Source organism: Hyperoodon ampullatus (genome assembly GCF_949752795.1).
Source record: "Hyperoodon ampullatus genome assembly, chromosome: 4".
NCBI lineage: Eukaryota > Metazoa > Chordata > Mammalia > Artiodactyla > Ziphiidae > Hyperoodon > Hyperoodon ampullatus.
The window spans coordinates 41629481-41657473 of record NC_136917.1 but is presented as its reverse complement, the minus strand read 5'-3'; the positions used below and the strand labels follow the sequence as shown (position 1 = coordinate 41657473).

At 47.0% G+C, this 27993-nt stretch overlaps 2 protein-coding genes across 6 annotated transcripts in view; one reads left to right on the top strand and one right to left on the bottom strand.

Moving 5' to 3' along the window:
* The window catches only part of CYFIP2 (cytoplasmic FMR1 interacting protein 2), a gene marked incomplete at its 5' end in the record, with an annotated part of 114963 nt that overhangs the window by 61461 nt on the left and 25509 nt on the right, over positions 1-27993 (top strand). For all 5 annotated transcript variants that reach the window (XM_079701926.1, XM_079701925.1, XM_079701927.1 and 2 more), the window contains 5 exons: positions 41-240; positions 1107-1194; positions 14263-14406; positions 16174-16264; positions 17304-17434. In XM_079701926.1, the coding sequence (XP_079558052.1) occupies positions 41-240; positions 1107-1194; positions 14263-14406; positions 16174-16264; positions 17304-17434 (654 nt within the window). The remainder of the gene's footprint in view (positions 1-40; positions 241-1106; positions 1195-14262; positions 14407-16173; positions 16265-17303; positions 17435-27993) is intronic.
* Positions 3235-3918, bottom strand: FNDC9 (fibronectin type III domain containing 9; the record flags this gene model as incomplete). Its single annotated transcript, XM_079702846.1, has 1 exon — positions 3235-3918. One exon carries the CDS (start codon positions 3916-3918, stop codon positions 3235-3237), a length of 684 nt encoding a protein of 227 aa, XP_079558972.1.

The following is a 27993-nucleotide window of genomic DNA, read 5'->3' as shown; positions in this document are numbered from 1 at the left end:
GTGTGAGTCCTCAGCAGCCGCGGGCTCTCTCTCTGGGCAGGAGCTGGAGTGGCTGCTGGAGATCAATCGGCTCACACACCGGCTGCTGTGTAAGCACATGACCCTGGACAGCTTCGATGCCATGTTCCGGGAGGCCAATCACAATGTGTCTGCCCCCTACGGCCGCATCACCCTGCACGTCTTCTGGGAGCTGAACTTCGACTTCCTCCCCAACTACTGCTACAATGGGTCCACCAACCGGTAAGGGAGTCTCTGTGCAAAGCAGAGTGGGGGTGGCGGTAGAAGCAGCCAGCTGTCTCCTCCAGATGAGCCCTCTCAGTGTCATCAGGGCCTGGCTCACGGCCAGCATAGAATAAGTTTGTGCCAGAGTCACGGAAGGGTCTGGGAGGAAGCCACACACTTAGCAAGATGGACTTCCGGTTCTCTAAAGATTTGGGACTTTTCAATCCTCTTGTGCAGAGATCTGCACACTCCAGCCCACGAGGCACCTCTAGTTGCCAGCTCTTTTTGTTCAGCCTGTGAGCTAAGAATGGTATTGATATTTTGAGATGGCTAGGGAAAAAATCCAAAGAATTATAACTTGGTGACAAGTAGAAATTATTTGAAATTCACAAAGTTTTATTGGAACTCTGCCATCCATGCTCACTCATTTATGGTTTATGAGCATGTTTATGGGTGCTTCTATGCTACAGCAGAGTTGAGTAGTTGTGACAGAGACCATCTGGCTGGCAAAGCGGAACATATTTACTATCTGGGCCTTTATAGAAAGAGTTTGCAGCACTTTACTCTTGAGGAAACCAAACTGAGGACGGAGGGTCCAAGCCCTGGAGAAGGCTGTTTTCAGGCCCACCCTGTTCTCGACTTTCTTGACCACTTCTGAGCAGCTGCAAGCCCAGAGTCGAGCCTGTGAACCTGGATTACAGTGTTCCCATCTATGAAAAGGAGACAGGAGTTAACCGGGAGTCTGTCAGAAGTACCTGTATAGGCCACGGCCTAAGAAACAGTGTGGTTGCACCTGATCAGGAAGGGCTCCCGCTATATCAAGTCCCGTGAAGAATAATATTAGGACCCAGGTAACTCCTGCCCCATCTCTTTTCTTCTACTAGTTTTGTCCGAACTGCCATTCCTTTCACCCAAGAACCGCAAAGAGATAAACCCGCCAACGTCCAGCCTTATTACCTCTATGGGTCCAAGGTGAGTGTTCTTGCCTGTGTCCTACTTCTAAGAGGACTAGTGAGCAAAAGCAGATAGAAGAGTGTTCCCCAAATCAGAAAAGCAAGAAGCATGGAGATAACAGAGGCAGCAGTGAAATCCAGGCAGAAACAACTGCAAGTATATTCATCTTTATTTGTTCACAACTAGCAGGGGTGAGGGTGAGCGCAGACCTGGTGGGGCTGAATTCTAGGCAGGAACAGTCTGGGGAGGACTTTATGAGGCAAGCAGGGAAATAGGCGTGCGGGTCTCCTTGTCTCAGCGTTCCCATCTCCTCCTGTTCTTGGTTGATTCATTGCGGTATCATCCTGCGATTCTGGGATTTTGTGCTCCGTGAAGATGAGGGATTTGCAGACAGGAAGCAGTTGGGAAGGTGGAGATTTGAAGGAAATCCCAGATGGCTGGAGTTAGAGCTGAGAGGTCTCCTCCTGTCTCTTTGCTGCTTTGTTCACAGTGCCAGTCCTGACACTAACAAAGCTTCCCAGGTGGTGCCTGTTCTGGACTTTCAGTCCTTTGCCATTCATTAAACAGACATTCCTTAAGCCCCCACTGCAGGCCAGATGCTGGGCAGGTTCTCCATACTGGGGATTTAGCAGAGGTTGAAGCAGACGCATCTCCACCCTCCTCTAGCTCCATTTCCACACCCGGGGTGGGCACTGGGGAACACCCTTCACAAAGTCTTACCGACACCATGACATATGTAGGAGATCATTTCTTACCCTGCGTGTTTGTGTGGGAGAACGCCACAGAAAGGGTGCAATAGCTCAACAACAACGGCAAAAAAGCCAAGATTTTTTTGTGTGTGACGGATGAAAAATGGCCACCTTTGACCCCATTTTCACAAAGTAAGCACAGATGGACTTAGAAGAAGAAGTGACTGGATAAATATAGCATGGTTAGAAAAGGTGCTTCTCTAGGTCGGGAGCCCTGGATGGAAGTGTGAGCAACCAAGATGAGTGCCCTTCACATGGGCCTGAATGTGGGGCTTAGAAAGTCTTAGGATGATGCTGAGAGAGTACAGGTGTCTTCTCCAGAACAGCCAGTCTGGTCAAGGCAACTCTCTCAAATCAGGGAACCCTTACAGACAGCACTGTAGACAGTTCACAGTCATGGCATAAATTAACAGTCACTCACAAAGTAACTCCCTTTGCAATACTCTTTCAAATCTTGCTGATTATACCAAGGAGCAAACCTTATGTTGGTGCTAATATGTCTTTAATACCTTTCCAACGACTGCTAATCTCCCTTTTGATCAGAGATGAGAGAGCAGGCCCTGAGCTCAGAGTCCTTAGTAGGCAATAGTATCCAAGTCAAATTTAGTATTGTTTTGTCTTCATTCTATTTATTATGTCTCTTCCCTTCTATTTATAGCAGGAGGGTGCTGGTTTTTCATCTGGGGAGTAGCATAAGGCTATGTTTTAAAATAAGTTTAAAAAATGAGTCAATTTAAAGAAAAGGTATTGTTAATAATCGTAAAGATAGCCTGTGGTTTAAAAAAAGGTGAAGATGGGGTACAAAGTGGTGTGCGATTGGCTGAAAGTTGGAAAACACTCTAGAGCAAGGCTTCTCACATCTTTCCAAAATAATCCCTCTCAACAGCAGAGGAGACTGGACGTTTGCCTCAGCTGACTGAAAGCATAACTAAAGAGCCCATCTTCAACTCAAAAATTTCCTGGAAGTTTTGTGTTTTATTTAAGTCATGCAGATTTCACTTTCTATACCATAATATATTCATGGTTGTTTTAATATTGAAATAATGCTTTTAATTCCTAATTGAGCCCCCCTACCCTAAATGGACACTCCTGAGAGACGCCGTGTTCCTCCCTTTGCACACCAGGGGGTTATATGTTTTCCAGCTAGAGAAGCTTTGTCAAAGGGCATTCATCCAACCACGTGGTCCATGTGTCAGAGCTCGGACATTTGAGGGGAGGCGAATGGGTAGTCTATAGATGCGTTTTTACCGGAGACCTGCTGCATGGAGGGCTTTAAGCTACCTGATGTGGGCCGCCTCCCCTCCACCTCTCACTCCCCAAAATGAGGCAGTGCGGCAGGATGAACACCGCCCTCCCTCTGCAGGGCACCCACGTCGGGGGCATCCCATTCGGCCGCTGCGGCTGCGGCTTCTGGTTCCGCGTCAGCTCCAGAGTTCTTGCGTGGCACTTCCACCAGGGGGAGCCCCTGCAGGTCTTCCTCCCCCTGACCCAGACCCGGGGCCTCCTCTGGCCATCTCACCAGGCCATTGGCTTCCTCCATGAGGCCGGCTCTATAAGACCATCGAGGCTCATGGCAACGGATACACCAGAACTGGAGGCAGATGAAGGCTAAGACTGCCGTGAAGCAGGCCAGCAGAATGGCCATCAGCACCCAAAGGGAGATCTGGGGGTCCACCAGGGAACTTCCAGCAGCCAGTGGACTCTTATCCAGGGTGTGGAACATGGTGCAGTAGTGCCTGTAGGGGAAGAGGATCTTCTTGCAGCTGATGCACAGGAAGTAGAGAGTGGAAGGGGTGAGGTGTTCCAGCACCACGGAGCTGATTGTTCGAGGCACCTTCTCCTCGTGGTGGAAGCTGTAGCGAAGATAGCCAGAGAAGATGCTGTTCCAATTGGGCCTATACATAATATGGTAATAGTCCTCCAGGCAGGGCTCCGAGGACGACCAGGAAATGATGGCTCCCGTGTAAGAAACGTTCCCAACCTCGATGTTCATCTCGATTCTGAAACCAGAATCAAAGTGAAGAGTGTCATCTCCTCATTTAAGTGTTTGTTTATGATAATCATAGCCACCATTCATTGAGCATTCGAGATGGGGACTAATATTGACCCCGATTTACAGACAAAGAGATGGAGGCCAAGAGGTGACAGTACTCAGCTAGGCATAGCCGAGAAATGGCAGAACCGCACTTCAAATCAGGGCTGTCTCATGCCAAAGCTGGGGGCCATCAGGCCCAAAAGAGATGCACGCACATCCCCCAGCCTCATCCTGCTGTGGCTCAGATTCTTTAAATACAACATTGTTCCCAAACCTTAAAAAAAGAAGGGGAGAAAAGGCAATGAAAGGGAAAATCAGCACAGCCTCAGAGTCCCCACGTTAGTCACCACGGGTCTGTGGCCTCCAGGTCAGGCAGTTGTTTCACCTAAAATTCCCCTCTGGAACTCCTGTTGCTGCCCCAAGTGCTGTGAGCTCATTCATCTAGAACAGTCTGGCCACTGTGTTTTTAGCCTCCAAGTGCTGTTGCCCGTAGCCAGAGGAGATTTGCATCATCATTCAGCGGCAGCTGATTTCTCCCCAAAGCCTCTGCTCATGTTTTGTCCATTTGTTAGCTTTTTTCAAAGCCGAATTACCCGGAAAATTAGTTTCACAGGTCAAGATAATCAGCTCCGAATACCAGCATAACTGCTACTGTTTGATACTGCTGGTTCTGTGACTGTTATTGATGGTAATAACCAGCAATAGCGAGCAGTTGCTATGTCACAGGTCACTAGAAGCTCAACATATAAGAATAAATATCCTTTATTCATCACACCCTCTGAACTAGATTCCCATTCTACAGATGAGCAATCTGAGAGGAGCAATCAGCTAACAAGTGCAAGACCCAAAGCCCCGTAACCACTGGATTTACAAAGACAAGGCTGCCGGGTTTAGTCGTAGAATGTTATTGCAAAATGAGGTGCTGGTACTAAGACTGGGTTGCTGTTTTTCCTGACACGTGAAACGAACCCTCTTCAGATTGCCAGCCCTATCGCTTTGCTAAAAGTGCACCATCTTCAAGCTTTTTAGTTTCTTTTTAATTCTATGTGTTTGAGAGATATTGTTCTCCTCTACCAAATTTCCCCTGAGGTAAAATTCAGAGACAGCCATAGTCAACCTGTGTATGTTCACGGATAGATCTCAGTTCTCTCCAGCTCAGTTCTCTGCCCCTCCTCTCTCACACGAAATGCAGAAGGTTTCATCTCAGATTACAATGACGGAGTAAAACACAGTCGATCAGATTTTAACCTGAATTGGACATTAAGCCACACTGATGGCGATTACGAGCTGCTTTCTCTCCTCCCTGCTTCCCTCCAACCACTGGTGTTCATGCCCGTGCTCCTAGAGGAAGTGAGCTGCAGGAAGATGCCCAGCAGTGAACGATTTTTCAGGCCTTGTTTTTCTTCTCTATGGATGACAGTGAACTAAACTGCTCAGGAAGGGGAGTTCCTTTCCGTTTGGCTGGAAATTTTCTCCCAGAAAAATGGGGGATGAAAGGGACAAGGCAGGTGTGCTCAGATCCCCCCAGCGAGGGCCTTTGCAGAGGACACTGAGTATCTGCGCTCCCTCCATGGGTCTCCTTCTCATACACAGCCCTATAAATAGGGACCACAATGAAAAGAGCTTAATTCATTACTTACGATACAGAGGCAATAGCCCTCATAAACCCTTCCACCAGGAGCGATCAGGAATGCTGATTCTTGTCATGAATCTCTTCTCCTGTTTGCCTCACATCTGTGCTGGCCGTCTTTGCAGACTGAGTTTTCTACAGCAGACATTTTGAAGAGCTTTCTGTCAAGCTGCAGCATTCACAGCTTTTACGACTAAATGTCTCCCATTATTTATTTTTCTTCCACTGCTTCTGTTTTTAAATCCCCCCTATTTTTAGCTGTTCGTATTACCATTGCCTGGCCCTCCTCCAAGCAGTGTGAAAGGAAAAGCCATTTCCATTTCCAAGAAGAGCCATTTGTGTCCCTTACCTGGTGCTCACAGTGGATCCGGTTAGAACGCAGCCCTCAGAGGCAGAGTGGACCAAAGCTGAAGGATGGTGCCTTCTCCCTCCTCTGCTCTGGGCTCTACTTGATGTCTCTCTCACCACTGTGTGAGTAATTCCACTGTCGCCCCCAATGCCCACATTATTCATTTCTTCAGATCAGTATCATTCACCATAGCAACCAGCAGGCATCTGTACGCACGATGTTTCAGGGACCAGTCTGGAAAGGCTTTTGCCCAGTGAGAGGAGCTCTCATTCCTTTGGCCAAAAAAGAAAAGACAAACAATCCCCTGCACACTGATCCTCAGAGTGGTACTAATTCTTCAAAGTCTCCTAAATTGTGTCTCTAATAAGCTAGTTATCATTTTTTTCCCCATCTAGACCTTCTTTGGACAATGGTTGCAAATGCAAAGCTGCCGTTCTTCCTTTCCCACAAGTAAAACAGTAATTACATCCTCATCCCCTCCCACCCCACCTCCTTACCCACCTCTACACCCTCTTCTTTCTTTATTCTTGCCTCCTGTGGCATTACCTAGTTGTATGCCACTGGTCAAGACACTTTTATTCTCTGGGCCTCAGTTCCATCATCTGTGAAGCTGATCGCTTGGGCTAGATCAGGATGTCAGGTAGAAAACATGAGTGCTACCCCCCTGCCCAGGCCTGAACCCATGTGAGGCTTGCTGAACCGCCAGGACACTCGTACTGAGTTGGTTTGAGCATTCCCCACCCTTACCCCTCACCAAATTCAGGTCCACCCAGAACCTCAGAATGTGACCTTAGTTGGAAGTAGGGACTATGTGAATTTAATTAGTTAAGGATCTGGAAATGTTATCATCCTGGATTTAGGGGGAGCCCTAAATCCAATGACTGGTGTCTTTATAAGAGAAAGGAGAGGGAGATTTATACACAGAGAGATGCAAAGGGTAGAAGCCATGTGAAGACAGAAGCAGAGATTGGAGTGATGCTGCCATAAGCCAAGGACTGCCAGGGACCTGCAGGAGCTGGAAGATGCAAGGAAGGATTCTCTCCTAGAGCCTTTGGAGGGAGCGTGGCCCTGCCAGCACCTTGATTTCAGGCCTCCAGAACTGTGAGATTCGAATGTTTGAAGCCACCATGTTTGTAGTAATTTGTTACAGCAGCTCTAGCTCCGATGAATTTAGACCTGAATCATATAACACAAATTAGGCATTTTTAAAAGTCATCTTTTTTCTACTTGGTTCTTGGCCAAAGTATCCAAGTGGACCCATGAAGGTCTCCTTTTGATTCACATCAGTGATAATCAAAAAGTTATAAAGAGTTGCCCAGTGAGTCACAGACCCTCCCCAGGCCAAGGGTCTCTGTGAGGCGTGGGGTCTCGGAATGCCCGGTGTCCCTCAATTAGACACTTGCTCTGTGCTTCCCTCCCGTGGCATTCAGTTTTCCCAGGCGTCTGTCTAGAATCTGCTGTAATGCATGCTAATGGCGACTCCCTGCAGAGCATGAAAGCATCCTCTCCACAGAAAGGCCAATGCAGTAGTTTGCAGATGCCTTTTGAAAAGGTTATTTTGAGGGGAATAAAAATACCAGCGTTAGGGGGCCTGTGGAGTGACGAGATGGAGCTCAAGCCTTTGCCACTGAAAACAAGAATTTATTTTTAATGCTCCTGGATGCCATTTTTCACCCTGAGCTTTTTATTTGAGAAGTTGAGATACTTGGAGGATGTAAGGCGTAGAAGTCCTCTTGGTTGGCAGATCCTGAGAGAAGGGATGGCTTTCCTCAGGCTGGCAGAGCCAGGAGTGGAACCCGGGTCCCTGCCTCCAAGTCCAGGGCTTATCCTGCTCCTTTGGGCCATCACCATTCCCCAGCAGCACCCAGAGAAGCCAGTGAGCCCTTGTGGATGAGACGGATCATCTGGGGACACTTGGCTCAGGAGATCGCACCCCAGCCAGGCTCACTGTCTTCACCTTCAGGCAGGACTCTTCTGCAGTCACCTGAGTGGCAGCCTCTTCAGCTGTCGGGCCAGGTGGTCTCTGGTTGGTTTACACCAGTAGTAAATCACTGCCAGAGGAAACCAGCCAAGAGCGGGATCCCTGCTCCCTCCCTGAAGGTGGCAGTGAAGGGACAGTGAGAGAGCATACCTTGGTCCCAAAGCTGATTGGCACGCAGGGGCTGAAGTCCCCAGGCTAGGTTCAAATCCTGACTCTGTGGCCTTGGACAAATTTTCTGACTTTCCTAGGCCTTGGTTAACTCTTCTGTAAAAGGCAAATATCAATACTACCCACCTGATAATGTTGTAGCGGTGAGACGAACCCATCTCTGTAGTGCTGAGCTTAGGAATAGTAGCCATTATCATTAAGAAGAAAATGTCCGTGGGTCAGAGCCATTTCCTGAGTTGGTCATAGCTTCATCCAGAGGCTGTAATGGACAGGGTTTGCACTCTGCATGAATCTTCCTTCCTTTTTTCTCCCCTTAAAACAGCTTTTTTTTTTTTTTAATGTACATGCTCGTTGTACATAAAGAGTATCAGAAAGTTCAAAGACAGCAGTCAAAATCCTATGACTCAGAAATAACCACTGAGAACGTTTCAGTGCATGAGAAAATGTGTTTTCTCATTTTACCCATGGGGAACTCTTTGAGGTAGGCCGTCTTATCACCATTGTACAAAGGGAGAAACTGAGGCTCAGAGGGATTAAGTAACTTGACCAGTATCACAAAGCTAGGCTGTGGCAGAGCAGGGCTCTACGCTGAGGTCTGTCGGTCCAGACCCCAAGCTCCTAGCCAGCCTCCTTGATGCATTGCCGTTCTGCTGGGTCGACCTTCAGTCATAGGTGGTCAGCAGTGGCTCTTTGCCTTGTGGTTGACTTGTCAGAGAGCTAGAGGCAGGACTTCGCAATTTGGTGGATTCCAGGGTGATAGGAACAGGCAAGGAATTAAAAGACCTCAAAGGAAACACCCAGCCACCCGAAGGTAGCCAGCAGAAGCAGGGAAAACATCAACTACCTTTGGAGAAATTCAGTCAGCAAGTGTTTCCTCTTCCGGAGTTTGGAGTCCAAGTACCCTTGCCTAAGAGCTCTGTCGCTTAGGGTTAGGGGTAATATTAAATGTAAAAAGCCCTTAGCAACTGGTCTAGTAACTGAAATTAGTATATGAGTGGAAACTTAAAAAATATCTGTAAGTAATTAACTTGTAGAGAGTCTATCATAAAACAGCCTTGCAAGTGATATAGATTGTGGCACAAATCATTCCTTGAATTATACCAATAACTTCCCAATAATGTTTTGGTCTTTAGAGATTGTGGGTTTGGTCTTTTGTTTAGTGTCATCATCGGTATCTAAACATTGCCCTAGTGTGAGCCTTGATTCGACCTCAGGGGAATTCATCATACACACCAGGACTTCCCTGGTGTCCAGTGGTTAAGACTCTGTGCTTCCCCCAATGCAAGGGGCGCGGGTTCCATCCCTGGTCAGGGAACTAAGATCCCACGCGTCTCACGGCGCAGCCAGAAAACAAACAAACAAACACACACACACACACACACACACACACACACACACACACACACACACACACTGTTTCGCCTTTAAAAAAATGTGCATCTGTGTCACACATTAATAATATGCTCCAATTCCTGAATCAGGATGGTTTCTTGAGATCTCATAAAGGTATCTATCTTGTGCAGGATCGATTTATCCAAGCTTGATTTTAAGTGAGACATCCTAAACAGCGTACGTAATTAGTTTCTAAAGGCAGACATTGATTGTAGCCTGAGTCAGCTAGCAGGATTGGTTCAGTATAAGAGATTTGTAGCAAGTTTCCAATGTCTCAAGTCATGTCACATTCCTGTTTTTCTTTGCCAAACCTCAGAAAATGCCCCGGCTCCCATATTCCCACATTTTCTCAATAGGGCCCAGCCTCCTATTGAGCCAGCAGGTCAGATGGGTGCCCTGCGTGGGTGTGTGTGCATGTACTTTCCAGCATGTGTATGTGTTTCCTCTTGCATGGGTGTGGTGTGTTTTTGGTGGGGGGGAGTTGGGGAATAAGGGGAGCTTGCTCACTTAGAAGGAGGATTTGAACTCTGCTCATTTCATGCTGGTCCTTCCTGAGCTTGGGCCATCAACTGAGCCCTGAATGGTCCAGACCAGAATCCAAGACTGATGGAGGAATGTCAACAAGAGGCCTCCTATGTGCATTGAGCGGGTCTGTAAGGGGGATTCTTTCTTAAGCCCTGTGTGTGATACAACAATTCCACAATTCTTCTCTGCCTAGAACTTGGGAGAGCTGCTGAACAGTTTCCACCTACCCAAATATATTTATATTTGTGCTTGCCAGGAAGTGCTAAGGGAGACTTATATTAGAAACTCCTTGGGTGGGAGTGGGGGTTAAGAAGACCGCTAAGAAAGATGAGCACCTGGAGGACCACACTGGAGCTTGCACCTCAGAGGGGAGTTAATAACACATCCATTCCAACCCTCTGTCCCAGGCAGATCTCCCTTCTAACACCCCTATGTCATGTGTCTCCGTCCTTACCCAGCACAGTCTGTTGTTGGACAGCTCCTATTTTTATAAAGTTCTAAATATTGAGCAAAATCTGCATTTTGGGGTATGTTCCGTCAGCTGGTCTCAGCTCTGCCCTCTATCACATCACTGTGTAGGATACACCGTGTTGTATGAAATTGTACCCCACAGATGTACTGTCCACATTCAGAGGATCATGACTATAGCCAAAGCTGCTGGGGGGAATTTGACCAGGAAGCTGTATTTTCATAGTCTTTACTTACCAGATTACCAAAACGAAGGAATATGAAGGGCTGTTATTTCAGTGGGTGCTTCCAGCGTGCCAGGCACCATGCTAAGTGCTGTATGTATGTCATCTCATTTAAACCTCCAACAACCTTACCGGAGTTGGTATTATCATCTTTACTTAGGGAAGACCAAGGCTAAGAGAGTTTAAGTAATTTGCTCAAGATCATCTAGCTAGTAAATTGATGGAACTGGAATTTGAAATCAGGTGTGCCCACCCCAGTAGATAACTCTGGACTCGGACAAAGCAAGAAAATAAGTCAGAGAATCATACAGGGGGAAAAAAGTAGCTGATTGCTTTTCGTCCCCTCCAGGGATATCCATTGAAAGCTGCCTGCTGCTCAAAAGTTCCTTTCAGGGCTTCCCTGGTGGCGCAGTGGTTGAGAGTCCGCCTGCCGATTCAGGGGACACGGGTTCGTGCCCCGGTCCGGGAAGATCCCACATGCCGCAGAGCAGCTGGGCCCGTGAGCCATGGCCGCGGAGCCTGCGCGTCCGGAGCCTGTGCTCCGCAATGGGAGAGGCCGCAACAGTGAGAGGCCCGTGTACCGCCAAAAAAAAAAAAAAAAAAGTTCCTTTCACAGGATATTTGAAAGAAGACTGAACATGCCCAGAGCTTTACTGGGTTCAGAGGAGAGGCTGCAGCACATGGTGTGGGTGGGGAGTGAGGAGGCAGCTCTCTTGGGGGATGAGTCCATGAGGGGCCCCTCGGGCTGTGAGCACAGCCCAGTCATCCTTCTCACATGCCTGTGCAGGCTTAAGCTGCAGCCCTCTTTGGGAAGAAACTCAAATCATGTTTTTTTATCTTTGAAAGCAAATGTTGGGAAGTAAATTAGGCTATGATATAGCCCAGTGGGCTTTTTAATTTACTTTTGTTATTGATGTATAATCATAAGCAATAAAATGCACTGTCCTAGTTCAGGCTGCTATAACAAGAATACAGTAACTAGCTGGCTTAAACAGCAATGATCTCTCACAGTTCTAGAGGGTGGGAAGTCCAGGATCAAGGTGCCAGCAGATCCAGTGTCTGCTGAGAGCCTACTTCCTGGTTTGCAGACAGCCTTCTTCTCATCGTATCCCACGTGATGGAGAAAAGAGAGATGTAGAGCTCTCTCATGTGTCTTCCTACAAGGGCACTAATCCCATTGATGAGTACTCCACCCTCATGACTTAATTACCTCCCAAAGGTCCCACCTCCTAATACCATCACAATAGGGGTTAAGATTTTAACATAAGAATTTGGGAGGGATACAACCATTCAGTCAATAACATGCACAGATCTTAAGTGTACATATACTTTCATGAATTTTGAAAAATGTATACATGAGTGTAGTCAAGAACCCCGTCAACATGTAGGGCATTTCCATCATCTAGAAAGTTCTCTCATGCCCCTTTCTAGTCACTCTCCTTCCCCGACCAGAGGTAAGCCATGGTGTATCTGGTGTTTGTTTTATACCCACCTCATCCTTGGAGAGGAAACAGGAGAGTGGGCCTTTGATTACAGGGCCAGAACTAAGATGCACTCACTTGGGAGGGTGAGCACCTTGTACCACGTGTGCCCTAGCGCCACCTCACTCACCTCTCCCTGGTCCCAGCCCTGTTTGGCAGGGTGGCCTGTTACAGAGACAGTAAAATGGTTGGCTCCATACACAGAAAATTACATGGGCTGGCCCCATGGTTGACTAAATCAAACTCAACAATTCATATACTCCAGAATTTGCTGACCATCAACTCAGCGAACATCATGCTTTTAATCAGTTATATTTTCCCTCCTTACATAAACCACTGCTGCCCCATACCATTTAGAAATCTTTAGTAACTACCTGCAAGAGATACCCTCCCCAGGCTCAGGCAGAGTTTTGCTGTGACAGCACACCAGTGTTGAGTGCAGAACGCTGCTTTCTCACATTCCAAGCCTCCCCATATATAGGCATTAGCTTACCAAGAGAACTATTGTTCAGCGTGCTGGATGAGTGGGTGTTCTCATTCCTCACGAATTCTTGTTATTAGTGGGCACTCTAACTGTGTTCCTTGTGTATCCTCATTATTCAAGTGTACTATAATTGTGATGCTTGTTTTGTAAAGTTTAGAATAATTCGTGTATAGTAAAATGTACTTAATGCAAAACCTAGACTGAACATAATTAAATCTTCCCTTGATGGCTCCAAAGTTGAGAATCTTGCAGAACTCCAAAAGCATCATTACAGTTCCTATTTAATTCATGTAGGATTTCTAATTAGCCAGCTCATAGAGAATTTCAGCTAATAAAATATCAGATGTGGTCTTTCCATATTTTCATGTTCTGTGTGCAAGATTTTTACAATTCCCAATAGGAAAACTATACTCAGAACTAAGGTTAGAAGTGAAGTTTTTTCTTAAAAAAAAAGGTTATGGTTTACATAATAATTCAGCTTCCAAAGTTCAACATTGTAGGTAGAGGTTAAGAACATGGCCTTTGGAATCACACCCACCTGGGTTCAGATCAGGGCTCAGTTACCTATGAACTGTGTGACCTTGTGCAAGCTACCTACCACCCTGAGCCTCAGTTCCCTCATCTGTGAAATAGGGCCAAGAATTGTATGGATCACGGATCACATACATTGGTTGTGTGGATTAAATGAAAATGCGCTTGGAGGGCATCATGAAGCCTGGCATGAGGTGCTCCATAAGTGGCAGCATTTCAAAACAAAGTCAGTGATAACCTTAGTGTATCACCAGCTAGGTGAGACCAATTCAGAGCCCTTTATTTTGGCCCTGTATTCTCAGACAGAAAGATCTTAAAGAGATTCCACTAATTTAGCAACAGCGTCTCATGGGGTCCAGAGGACAATGAAGGTGGCCCCCAACCAGCACCCAATCAGAGCAGCTCTGCTTCTGTCTGTTTCATGTACTTGTTTCAGTGAAATCTTTTTTTTTTAATTGCTAATCAAAAAGCTACAGAACCACTGTTGTAATCCAACCCCCTTATTTCACAGATGAAGAAACTGAGGCTCAAAAAGCCAACGTGATTTTCCCATGCACCCAGCAGGGGTCTCCTGCCTCCCAGGCCTCTTGGTCCCCAAGACACCTCCCTGTGATAGATGGAGGTGCCTCAGAGTAGAAAGAAGGCAATGTTGAATCAGCTGTTGAGTTCTCACATGGTCTTTCCAGCCAGTTCCTAGTACTGAAAATGCCCCTAGAGAAAGGAAATCATTTGTTTTACCCTCATCCCATAGCTCAGTTGTGAAAGTCCTGGTTTGTGTGTGGACAGTTGTGGGTAGCATGAGTCCTATTAAAAACATATTTACCTGGAGGCCCTTTCTCCTCTTCTGTTAGGGAACTGCTGCCCCATCTGATGACCTTCATTCGATCCTGTGGTCACTGACTACCATTCTCTATGAGCAGCTTGCAAAATGTATTCATAGGGGTCCCCAGTGAGAGAACAAGGATATCAAGTTTCTATCCTTTCTGTGATTGAAACACCTCCTGCCAGGACTCACAGAATGTCCATTCAGTTCTCCGCCACTGACTTGGCCACATCCTCTGTTTTCTAGCCTCTCAACATTGCCTACAGCCACATCTACAGCTCCTATAGGAACTTCGTGGGACCCCCTCATTTCAAGACCATCTGCAGACTCCTGGGTTACCAGGGCATCGCTGTGGTCATGGAGGAACTGCTGAAGATTGTCAAGAGCTTGGTAAGGAAGGGGGCCTGGGACGGGCCAGTAGGGTTGAGAGGAATGAGGCTTGCTTTCACTTTTTACCTGGCCTGGAAAATCAAGTCACAGGCTCTTCAGCTCTGTCTATAGGAATCACCCAGGGAATCCTTTGCCCTTATCCCCTGATTCCTCTTACCTATCACTCTGTAACATTTCAGTGCATCTTCTGACCTGTGGCTTTGCCTCTCCTTTTCTGACGCTGAGCTCACTCCTAGTACTTACTAACTGAACTCAGCAATCTTGATTTTGACTTTAAGGCCTACTAATGACTGCTCATACCCATCTCCTGTGCTGCATTATCTAATTTGAGCTTGACAAATCCATGACACATGTGCTGCCATTTTCCCTCCCATGCCCATGGCAGACATCTCTAATAAATCACCACGCTTCTCCCCCTTGGACTTTCTCTTTTTTTTTTTTTTTTTTTTTTTTTTGCGGTACGCGGACCTCTCACCGCTGTGGTCTCTCCCGCTGCGGAGCACAGGCTCTGGATGCGCAGGCTCAGCGGCCATGGCTCACGGGCCCAGCCACTCCGCGGCATGTGGGATCTTCCCAGACCAGGGCATGAACCCATGTTCCCTGCATCGGCAGGCCTACTCTCAACCACTGCGCCACCAGGGAAGCCCCCCTTGGAATTTCTTGATGACTGGTGCTACCAATACTCCACTGGCCTCGAGGGAGTTCCATAGACCTTTGCCACCATTCTGTGTCCACCCCAATTATGGCCATCTGAACCTTCATTTAATTCCCCAGGACACTGCTGCAGCAAGGCTGAAACATTTCAACAAATTTTCTTAAAATTTTGAGATGACAAAAGAGAAATAGATTAATGCATATCCATGTCAGGAATAGAAAACAGGATTCACCTCTTAACTCCAGTCCTCTGGTAGTAGCTGTGTATAACCAGGGGTTGTTCCAGGTTGTGAAGTTAAATTTAAGAAGGAAGATGTGGTAATTGATTAAAGATGTCTGCCTGGGACACAGGAGGGATGAATGTGCCATGAATTTTCCATGCTTTAATTAGATATTGTCTCAGCCTTCATAGCTCCCTGGCCCCATTTCATTTTAGATCTTAGTTTGGATCTCATGTAAGTACTCCAACCCCAGGAGGGACCCCATGCCTAGAAATTGCCCTCCTTGAAGTCTATAAGCCTAAGGTAACACTGAGAGCATTCCCTTTTCTGTCTTACAAAGGCCTATGTTTCCTTACAAAGGGCAAGGAGGCTGCCCTCCACCTTTGGGAGAGAGGCTGCCTCTCCTCTCAGGGAGCAGTGCCCTATTGTCTTAGGCAGCTCGGGCTGCTGTGACAAATATACCATCTGGCTTCATCGACAAATGTTTATTGTCCACAGTTCTGGAGGCTGGAAGTCCAAGATCACAGTGGCAACATGTGAGGACCATCCTCCTACTTCACAGCCAGCTGCCTTCTCCTGTGTCCTCACATGGCAGAGCGAGAGAGATGTCTCTCTCTCCCCTCTCTTCTTATAAGGGCATTAATCCCATCATGGGGGCTCCACCCTCATGACCTAATTACTTCCCAAAGGCCCCATCTCCAAATACCATCACACTGGGGATTAGGGTTTCAACATATGAATTTGGGGGGAATACAAATATTCAGTCCATAGCACTTACCCACGGGTCTCAACAGAACCTCCATATGCCCCAGTAGCCCAGCGTTCAGCCCCAGGATACCCACATGCAGCAGCGGTGGATTATTTCACTCATCTTGTACTCTTCTTTTGTCAGCTCCAAGGGACCATTCTCCAATATGTGAAAACACTGATCGAGGTCATGCCCAAGATATGCCGCCTGCCCCGGCATGAGTACGGCTCCCCAGGTTGGTGACCAGGGGAACCAGGGGCGGGGTGTGGTGATAGGAAAATAGTCCAGACCCATCCCACTGTGGAAGGAGAGTCTGGCCATCTACCTTGAAGTATTTGCTTCTCTAACATGGCAGCAAGCTGTCAGAGCACTGGGTTTGCACCCTACCTCTGCCACTAAATCACCTTGGACCTTTTTTTTTTTTTTTTTTTGCGGTACACAGGCCTCTCACTGTTGCGGCCTCTCCCGCTGCGGGGCACAGGCTCCGGATGCGCAGGCTCAGCGGCCATGGCTCACGGGCCCAGCCGCTCCGCGGCATGTGGGATCTTCCCAGACCGGGGCACAAACCCGTGTCCCCTGCATCGGCAGGCGGACTCTCAACCACTGCGCCACCAGGGAAGCCCCTTGGGACCATTTTTAATCCCCCTGAGTAGTATATCATCTTCCATCAGTGAAAGTAAATTTTGCCCACTGGGCCTGCTTCACAGCACTGCCCGGAAGCTGGAAGAGGTCCACAAATGAGAGAACAGTTAAATCATGAATAGCGAGGTATAGCTGTAAAGGTCTTCCTTAGCTCAGCACGTCTACATTCCTTCCTCCATGTGTCTGTTTGAAAGAGGCCGGTGCCCCAGGTGTGGCATAAAGTGACATTTCTAAGGTAAGTCAGGAAATAGGAGTTTTTGCCACTCAACCTCTGGGCAGAGAAATAAGTCTTTCCTTTCCTAATAGAGAAGGCACATGGACTGAATTTAGGGCCTGAGGGGTGGGGAAAGGTGGAGACTATGAGTTTGGCACCAGGGGTTTTTTCTGAATACCAAGATGTCCGGCACCTGGTCAGTATGAATCAGAGCAGGAACGGGCTGGGGCCGAAGGTTCTAGTTTTCGTTCCTAGCTGCGCCACTTAGCTGTGTGAGTATGGACGTGCCACTTACCCTCTCTGAGCCTCATTTGGGGTAATTGTGCCTAGTCCACGGTATCGTTATGAGTATTACATGAGATCCAGCAGATAGTGATTAGCACGAACCTCCAGCTGACCATCCCCCTGCATGTCCCAGGGATCCTGGAGTTCTTCCACCACCAGCTGAAGGACATCATCGAGTACGCAGAGCTCAAAACCGACGTGTTCCAGAGTCTGAGGGAGGTGGGAAACGCCATCCTGTTCTGCCTGCTTATCGAGCAAGCTCTGGTGAGTCCTGAACCCCAAGGGACTGGCATGTCTCCAGGATGGAAGGGACCCTCCCCCAACCTCAACAGATGCCCGAGGCCCCTCTAGCGCACCCCGCCCGGAAGCCCTGCAGCTTAGTCTGTGCTCTTCCAGGGCGGGCACACACTTCTCTCCATTCCATTCAGACCACTCCGACCATTCGGACACTGGGGGGAAGCAGGCCCTGGAGTCAGACAGGCCTGGGTTCCATCCCAGACCCCTTCCGCTAGCGGCAGGGCCTCAGCAGTCCATCAGAGCCTGGGTTTTCCATTCACTCCCTAGACGTATGGTTAACTCCTGGCTGCCACAGTCTGGGCACTGCACTGGGGGATGCAGCGGTAGCCAGGCCCCACCTCGTGTCCTGGATGGTGGAGGGCAGACCTGCACTGAACAAGTGTTTACACAGAAACAATGTGTTTACTGTCACAGCAAGTGCTGCGAGGGATGAGTGCCAGGTCTGGTCCGATGGGAACCTAAAACCTGGTGTGGTCTTGAGGGTAAGGGAGGACTTCTCTGAGGAGATGACCTGGAAAATGACCAGGAATTGGCCTGGTGGAGAACTAGAGACAGCTGTTTCAGGCTAAGGGAAGGGCATGTAGTGTTGTCTCCTTTTGTTGTGGAAGACAGTGATTCTACCCTGCAGCGCAGTTTAAAGGCTGAAAGGAGATGAGGCATGTAAAGTGAGTACAGTAAGAACCAGATAATTGGTCGGAGTTATTGTAATGGGCAAAAGCACGAGTCCCTGTGCTTCCACCTCTCGGGACCACACAGAACCAGCGCACTCTCTTCCACCGGGCCAGCCCTCATGGCTTATTCACAGAGGCTGCGTTCTCCACACACTCCCAGCACTCTCCACTTTGCTCTGGTCCCGTGAGGCGTCCACAGGTGGGCCCAGCCCTCCAGGCGCAGGGTGACTGGTACAGCCGGCGCAGTTTAAGGTAATGCAGAGGGGTGTTGCGTGATCCTCAGGACGCAGCAGGAGCATCTTTCAGCATCCATTCCTGCCTTCCTCTGTTCGCACACACATTCACCAAAGGGTATTGAGAGCCTGCTCGTTGCCAGGTGCAGTCCTAAGTGGTGCGTAAATGGCCATGAATAAGAGAGACAAATTATTACCATTTTTATTCTGGAGAGGGAGGCGACTGAAGCAGTAAACAATCAGAGATGTGAATGCAGATGGTACGTGCTGTGAAAGAATAAACAGAGAAACAGGACAGATAGAGAGTCACGGGTGCCAGGAAGGCTGCGTTGTTTTTGGAGAGGATGGAGCTTGAGGTCTTTCAGAAATGGAGAGAACCCTGGAGTGAGCTGGAGTGAAGAGGTAATGTCGCCCAGGTGGGGGCTGAGGTGAGAGAGGTGGGTGGCCTCAGTCCTGGGCCGCGTGGGCCCCGCGGGAAACCTTAGGATGCTGTGAGATGGAGAGTGGTGGTGGGGGGTCTGATTTACTTTCTTAAAGGCCGTTTACCTGTTGGGAGAAGCAGCAGCTGGAAGGTGAGTGAAGGGCAAGGCTATTTGTAGCTGTTGAGTCCAGGGGTCGTCTTGGAGGCAGGAGGCACAGGGAGAAGGGAAGGAATTTGGAAGGAGGTGGAACAAAGGTAGAGAGAGGTGGGAAGGAAGCAGTAAGAGCAAGATCTTAGAATAAGAGCCCAAGAGGATTCCTGCCTCGAACCGAGTGAACTCTGCAGCCAGGGATGTGGACCAGCTGCTCTTTCTGACCCGTCCCACCTGAAGGTCTCTGAAACACAGCCTGATTTGCTCTTCTGTGGGGAGTAATAGCCTCTCTGTACCCCTTTAGATGGACTCTCGAGACAGCTAAGTGTTCCTCTTCGCGCTAACAGGTTTTTAACATGGTTCAGTGGGCCTGGTTGCTATGGCAATGTAGCCGTCAGAAGTCACAGGGATAAGATACATAGGCGAGGGCTTCCCTGGTGGCGCAGTGGTTGAGAGTCCACCTGCCGATGCAGGGGACACGGGTTCGTGCCCCGGTCCGGGAGGATCCCGCGTGCCACGGAGCGGCTGGGCCCGTGAGCCATGGCTGCTGAGCCTGCGCGTCCGGAGCCTGTGCTCCGCAATGGGAGAGGCCACAGCAGTGAGAGGCCGGCGTACGGGGTGGGGGTGGGGGTGGGGGTGGGGGTGGGGCGGCGGGGGAAGATAGGCGAAACTGCTCAAGGCCACAGGAAGAGCAGCACCAGGAGACGTGGAGGGGGAGGGCGGGTCCCTGAGGCCTCAGTTCCTAGTGTTTCTCGTCAGCGCCGCCTTTCATGAGGAGCATCAGTTAGCTTCCCCTGTATAGACCCCAAGAGGCAGACTGTGGATGAGGCTACAAGGAAAGGAAAATTCTGTCTCAGGCATCCCTGCCTGGGTGGTCAGTTGCATATACCACGGAGGACAACACGACACTCACATCAAAGACCTTCAGAGCTGAGAGAGACTCCAACAGTATATATGTCCCAACCCCCTCTATGCATAAGTGAGGAAGTGGAGAACCAGAGAGGGTGCAACTTGCCTGAGATCACACAGCACATCAGCAGCAGAGGTGAAAGAACAAAAGCGAAGGTTTCTGGTACTGATCCCAGTCCTTGGGGGGATGGGGGTGGGGAGGGGACATAGAGAGAATGAGGGCTCCCCAAAGCTGTGCGCTCTGCTTTCTACTTAGACATCTGGGGAAATCCCCAAGCTAAGACAGTGCTTCCCAAGATCAGAATGAGGCAGGAGCTTTTTAACTTATGAAGCTGGAATTAAATATTCAAATGACATGTTGATTGTTCTCATTAAATAGGAGGACTAATAACAAAAAAACGATAGGAAGAGGGGAGGGAGGAAAGAAGGAGGTACTCTTAATATATGTCTGTAGAGGAAGGGCAATTTAAGCTGGAACATCTATGCTCTGGAGGACTGTGTAACAGTCAAAAAGAATAAAATATGAAAGTGGCTTTGCACATACAACATGGAAAATGGTGAGAGACATAATACTGAGTGGAAAAAAAGTGAGTTCCAACACAAGTCACACATTATGATGCCATAAAGTAAGATAAACAAAATAAAGCTCACAAAATAACCTTGCACTGGAAAAAAAAATCTAGGAAAATCATCCCAAATAATTCAGTCATTTTTCTCTAGGTATCAGGGAGGGAGCTAGGATTAGAGGTCAACAGGGACTTTTACCTTATCTGGAATGTCGAATTTTTTACAAGGGAAATAAATTCATGATTATCATTGAACTAAAAATTAATTTAAAAAATATGAGTAGTATATCATAGTTTCAGAAAAACTGGAAGGACTCTGAAAAGTACAAAGTAAGAAGCCTTTTGCCCACTCGTGTTGTCTTTTTCTAATGTTTGCAGGGTTCTGTCCTGTTGTGGGTTCCATATCAGTATATATGCTACAAATACCTTCTCTTACTCTGTGGCTTGCCTTTTTTTTTTTTAACAGATTATTAATATATCATTGATTTGTAGGTGGAGAGAATATAAATTGAAAAGATTGATTGTCTGGACAAAGATATATTTTCTTTAAGTTTGGTGTTTATAAAAAATTCAGGGTGCAATATCAGTACAGAAAAACATGTATATACCTATGGGATGGGTTGTTTGTTTGCTTGGTGTTTTTAATGAAGGTCTAACAAGCATACAGTAATACGGTTGACCTTTGAACAACATGGGGGTTAGAGGTGCCTACCCTCTGCATAGCCGAAAATCTGTGTGTAACTTTACAGTTGGCCCTCCATATCTGCAGATTCAACCAGCCACAGGTCTTGTGGTACTGCAGTATTTACTATTGAAAAATATCCATGAATAAGTGGACCCACACAGTTCAAACCCACGTGTTCAAGGGTCAACTGCGTATGGAATATGCAGTATTCTCACTACATAGACTAGTTGAATCATCCGTTTTACTGTGGATGTATGTTTGGATTGTTTACAGCTTGATACCATTATGAATAAAGATACTATGAATGTTCTTATACATTTCTTTTGGTGGATGTATGCTCTCATTTTTATTGGGTAAATACCTAGTAGTGGAATGGTTGGATCAATGTGTAGACATATGTTTAGCTTCGGTAGATACTACCAAACAGCTATGCGAGGTGGTTGTATCAGTATCTACTCCCGTTCAGCAATGCATGAGAGTGTTTTTTCTTCACATCCTCATGACCGGTTAGATTTGTCTGTCTTTTCAGTCATAGCCGTTCTGGTGGATATGTTGTGATATCTCAGTCTGGTTTTGATTTCCCTGATGACTAATGATGCTGAGTCTCTTTCCCTATGGCATTCCCATTTGGACAGCCTCTCTTGTGAAATGTTGTTCAGTATTTTTGCCTATTTATTACTGAGTTATCTTTTCCTTATTGATTGGTAGACATGATTTATATATTATAGATACATGTATTATAAATATATTTCTGTGGCATGTCTTCTGATGAGCAGAAGTTCTTAAGGTTTATTGTATTTACCTTTTCTTTTTCCTGTATGATTGATGCTCTTGTGACTTGTTCAAACAAGTGTCCCCTACTCTTAAGTCATGAAGATATGTTATCTTCTAAGAGTTTTAGAGTTCAGCCTTTCCAGTTGTAACAGACCTTTAAGTCTATTATTCACCTGGAATTGATGTTTGTGTTGAGTGAGAGGTAGAAATTCAATTTCATTTCTTTCCAAGTTGTCTTCACATGACTGATTGAAAAGCCCTCTTTCTCCTCACTGTGCGCAGTGGTAGTGCTGTGTCTGTCATTTATCAAGTGTCCACAAAGGGCTGGTCATGGCAGGCTTTTAATAGATACTTGTTGAATCGAATCTGAAATGGACCATATTTGTTAGGTATCTATTTATAAGGCTGTTGTGTTTTTAAAGGAAATTCCATTCCTAATGACTAGAATTTCCTCTAGTATCTTTTACCCTGAGAAGTCATAAGGGAACTATTCCACAATCACCAAGTTTCTGTTCAAATTTTGTGTGGTTTTCGAGCCACCAGCCCATTGTTTGTTATGCCAACGCACACCAGGAGAGGGCCCTATTCTTTCATGGGAGCGAGAGAGGGCCTGAGTCCCTGCGGAGACAGCCGTTCCGTCTGCAGAGCCTCCCACTCAGGACTTTGAGAGTGTTCCCTGCCTTTGGGCCTGTTGTTTATTTATTTTCTCCTCCCTATAGCAGACTGAGCCATGTTTATAGTGGTCGGTCGTGAGAGAATTACTTATCTTTACAGGACGTGAGGACAGTTCAGGCCCAAACTCACAGAACTGAATGGTCAGATTTGGGAGAGCTGTCAGAGGCCATCCAGGGCAGGTGTCTCTACATCAGCACCACTGACGTTTGAGGCCAGATACTCCGTCGTGGTGGGGCATGTCCTGTGCGTGGCAAGGTGCCGAGCAGCATCTCTGGGCTCTGCCCCATAGATACCAGTAGGACCTCCCCAGTTATGATAACCAAAAATGTGTCCAGATATTGCCGAATATTCCTTTGGAGGACAAAACCTCCCCCGCTGAGTACCACTGATCTGGTACAATCCCAGTTCCACATTTAGCAGATAGGAAACTGAGTCCCGGAGAGGGAGATAACCTTCTCAGAGCTACAGCTACTCAGCTAGTGCAGGAGTTGAGACAAGAACCCAAGATCCTCACGGTTCACATACTCAGGGCCAGAGAGCTGCTCTCCTGAGCTTTGCAGATTGCTCTGTTGGCTTTTGTTTCTATTTTTGTTTTAGTTCCAGCTCCATGTCTGACCCCTCTATCTCCTGCTTCCACTTTATAGTCCCTTTTCTTTCATTTTGCTTTTCTTATTGCATCACTGAAATAAATTCATTGCTAGAAAACAGAAAGGTGCAGAAAGAAGAAAACAAAGCACAGTGCCGCACCAAGATAACCGCTGTTCACATTCCAGTGTGTTGACGTTCCAACATATTAATTTTCCACGTATACGTACGTATATGTGTGTGTGTGTGTGTGTGTGTGTGTGTGTTTTACTTTGTTTAGTTGGAAAAATAACAGTCACCAAGCTGAGAAGAGTGATTACCTCTGTGGGGTCTGAGGGAGGCAGGGACGGACAGGGGTTAGGAATCTTCTACTTTTACTCTGCACTCTAAATTATTGTTTGAATTTAGTGCAGTAAGCCTTTATTGCTTTTTTTTTTTTCCCTTAAGAGGAAATACTCCCACGCTTAACAAATGTTCACGCTCCCTGATGCATGGCAACTTAAAGCAAAAGCCCACCCTCTACCACCCACCTCAGACTGTCACTCCATATTCCACCTCTACTTGACCCAGGGTTATTTTGCTCCTCACCCTGAGAAAAGATGCCCCCAGTTACGCAGCACACGAATTCTGTCCCCGTACCCAGGCACCATCAAGTGGCTCTCCTCAGCCTGACTGTGTGAGTGGTTCCTCCAGCCCAAACCCAGAACCCAGTGTTTTTCTCAACTGGAAACGAGCCAGGATTTGTGGGAAGGAGGCATCTTGACTCCCAGTAATACCTTTCCTTTCTGTGGCTTTACAGTTTTTAAATATATTTACATCCTTTCAGACCTGTCATAATCTGGGAAACACACCTGTTAGGTTCATCAGATTCCTGGCAAAAACGGTCTGTCGGGGGCTTCCCTGGTGGCGCAGTGGTTGAGAGTCCGCCTGCCGATGCAGGGGCCATGGGTTTGTGCCCCGGTCCGGGAAGATCCCACATGCCACGTGGAGTGGCTGGGCCTGTGAGCCATGGCCGCTGGGCCTGCGTGTCCGGAGCCTGTGCTCCGCAACGGGAGAGGCCACAACAGTGAGAGGCCCGCGTACTGCAAAAAAAAAAAAAAAAAAAGGTCTGTCGGTAAGAGTCTTAGGTTCTTCAGACATGACTGAGACCCCCCAACAGGCCAGGCAGTGTGTGGGACTCCGGGGCTCACCGATCACTGGACACCGTCACTTCCCGGATGACACTGTTCACCGTCTACACCCTCTGTCTTTCAATATGGAGGGCTAGCCCTCCGGGGGGTGGGCAGGATGATCTCAGGGTCTTTAACTATTTACTTACTAAAAAAACAGGAAATAAAAAAAATTCAGCCCTCCTGTTTATTAACACAGCGCTCGACAGTGACAGCTGTCTAGAGTTGATCAAATAAATACGTGCTAGTTGAGGTGTTTGCTGAGATTTTACTAATGAAAGTGTGTGGTCAAAAAAGTTTGGAGAGTGACCAGCCTATTTCAGAACAACTGAGTGAAAAGTGGCATCAAACAAGCGCTGATCTGTGGAGCACAGAGGAGGGGTGGGGCTGATAGGAAAGATTTCCCAGGTGAGGGTCCTTTTTGCATCCTCAGCCCCAAATACAGAGCTCATTAATTATAGTCTCAGTGAATGGGGACAGGAACATGTCATCTCCGTCCTAGATGATGAGCAGAGACATGCCTGTTGGTCCTCTAAAATCTTCAAGATACCGCCATTCAGTAGGCGACAGGGGCGGTCAGTCACCTTCGTCCAAAGCCACCTCTGTCCTTGGAATATGCTATGCTGATGTCATTAACCTTGCCGGTAGTTGCCACAAAATCAGAGCCTTAGTTACTCACTTCTGTATTGGTGACTTTTCTGTGACGAGACCCCAGTGGATAGAATGCCTAGAAGCTGAGGGTTCGGGGGTCGTTTGGTACAGTTTGCTCTACTAAGTGTTACAGATCTTCAAACACCCAGGAGGTAGTGTAATGGTCTCATTAAAATCACTCAAACTCCTAAAATATCCTGATGTCTGAGCCCCATCCCACTCCAAGGAAAACAAAATTTTCGCCAGTGGGTCCCTGGCTGAAATGCCTAAAAGCTCCACACTTGATTGTAATGTGCAGCCGGGGTGGAGAGCCCCTGTTCTAGAAGGCGTCTTCTTAACTAGTATTGCCAAAGCTCAGTCGTTGATGTGTTGTCACAGTTCTTGCCATATCTGCAGACCACTGGTCCTATTTGTATTTAAAGTAACTTTTTACCTTAAACTTATTTTAAAAGGAAACTTCATATCACTTCCATTTAAAACACAATATTCTCTTGCTGTCATTACAAAGCAACCAGAATAATAAATTCCATCAAAACAAAACACGAGGGCTTCCCTGGTGGCGCAGTGGTTGAGAGTCCGCCTGCCGATGCAGGGGACACGGGTTCGTGCCCCAGTCCGGGAAGATACCACATGCCGCGGAGCGGCTGGGCCCGTGAGCCATGGCCGCTGAGCCTGTGCGTCCGGAGCCTGTGCTCCACAACGGGAGAGGCCACAACAGTGAGAGGCCCACATACAGCAAAAAAAAAAAAAACAAAAAAAAAACAAAACAAAACACGATGGTATAATTCCAGTTGCTGTGTGCCTAGGCCCTGAGCTTGAGGCCTGCACTCTCTCTCTCTCTGTTAAAAACAGAGATCAGCAAATGTTACTGAAGTAGTAAGACATGCTGGTTCCAAGTGGAGACTTTCTCATTAAACTTGTGAGAAAGATTAATAGGAAACTGAAAAGGAAAAAACGTTCTCGCTGCGACTCACTGTTATGAAATTCCATTGCACTGTACCCGCATTTCCCACCCTTTGGAAAATGCCAACCTTGGATGACATTGACATGCATTTGAGGGAAGGAAAAGCTACTTTCAAGGTCAGTTTCTTGGCTGTAGATCTTTCCTAGTTGACCAGACATGATTCGGATCCAGAATAATAATTCATTTTCCCCTTGACAATTCGGGGGGTGGAGGTGAGACATAGTAAGTAATATATAGCGTTATTCAAGTGAGGCACAGATCGGTGGGGAAAGACCGCACACACACACGGACACACACACACACACACACACACACACACACATGGAACCAGATGAAATTAAATTACTGATTTATTCAGCCAGGGCTACAGAGAGCTCCTGGAAGTGAGGGGCCCACGGAGCAGGACCAGATGGAGCATGCCTCAGGTGAACTTTCCACTGCACCTGGAGTCCCCACTGAGGGGCTGGAAACTGCAGCTCGTACTTTCTGTGCAAAGGAGGGTCGTGGTGGATGTGGGAAGCCTCATTTCATGGCTGTTCCACACGCCCTGTATCCTTGGGGCTTAACATCAGTACGCAGGAAACACACTGACATCTATGTGCATCCATATAAGGGAATGTTTAGACCGCTGGGCTCTCTGGTCAGGCCCTGTCCCCCGCCACCCCCTTCCTGCGGGAAAGCCAGGGTGGGGATTCCTGTGGGGGGCCCCACCTCTAGTTTTCCAGCTCATTTCTCCACGCTCACTTGACAAAGACAAGAAAAAAAAAAAGTGTTAGTGTTATTGTCTTTGTTGCCTCAAGACTCAGAATGTTATTTAAGAAAATACTGTTTTGAAAATGGTTTGATCATTCCCCTTAGGAAATCAGCTAAAACTGGTATGTAGTCATTCATCCAGAAACAGAGGCTAAAGGTAGAGTCTAATGCTGTTCTACAGGAATCTGACACGCGTAGGATCACACCGACCCTGTTTTTTTAAATATGTATCCTGAATCTTTATGGTTATCTGTTAACCAAGAGAAGTCAAATGCCCAGTTAGCCCCCTAGAGTGAGTGAGTTGGGAACATGAAGTTTTGTGGTATTTCATGGAAATCCCTAATAGTTCATCAGTTTTAAATTAAGTAAGATAGAAAAGGAAAATTTTAAGACTGAAAGCAATACAAAAATAAAATACTCATCCCTTGAATTTTTATGTGCGTTCCTTACAATACAGTATTTTTGCATCCTGACTTCAAAAATCTCTTCATTTTTACTTGCTCTGTTGACAGAGAGCAATTTTAGCTCTTACTAATCATCTAACAACTACTACTCTCAGAATCGTAATACGTTAGGGGTTGTCCTAAGCAAAAGTAATAGTAAATGGCACTTGGTAAGTGTAGCAATTGTCACTCATTAGCTCCTCCCAGGGAGGACCCTGTACTGAAGCAGGAGCACACAGCGGTTCCCAAAGGAAGGAATCACTGGAATACTTTTTGGTAGAGAAATTGCTTCGTCTTCACACTTTAGAACACTCATCATGGTTGGATCCTAGATCCCCCAAAAAAGGCTATAAAAGAAACAGCTTAAGAGCAACCAGGAAATGTTAGTATGTTATATTATATCAGGAACTTTTTAATATAGGTGATCATAATATTGAGGTTACATAGGAGGATGTCCTTGTTTTCAGGAATTGCATGCTGAAGTATTTAAGGCTGAATGATGCAATGGCTTCAACTTACTTTCAGATGATTCAGTAAATCAGAGAGAGTCAAAGCAGATATGGCAAAATGTTCATTGGGACTCTACATCAAGAGTATAAGGATGTTCATTGTTCTTTCAAATATTTTGTATGTCTAACATTTTTCATAACACAAATTTGAGGAGTGTGTGAAGGAAACTGAATCATGGAATCTGGAAAGTTAAGACGAAAAAGGGTCACATGATGTATAAAGAGGAAGAAAAGTTATGAGGGCTTTTGCTTTTTTTTAGCTACTTGCACTAGTTGGTGAGATTTACTCTTGGTAACATATGCCCCAGAGCTACTTCTGACCTCATTTTTTTTTCTTTTTTTTTTTTTTTCCGGTACGTGGGCCTCT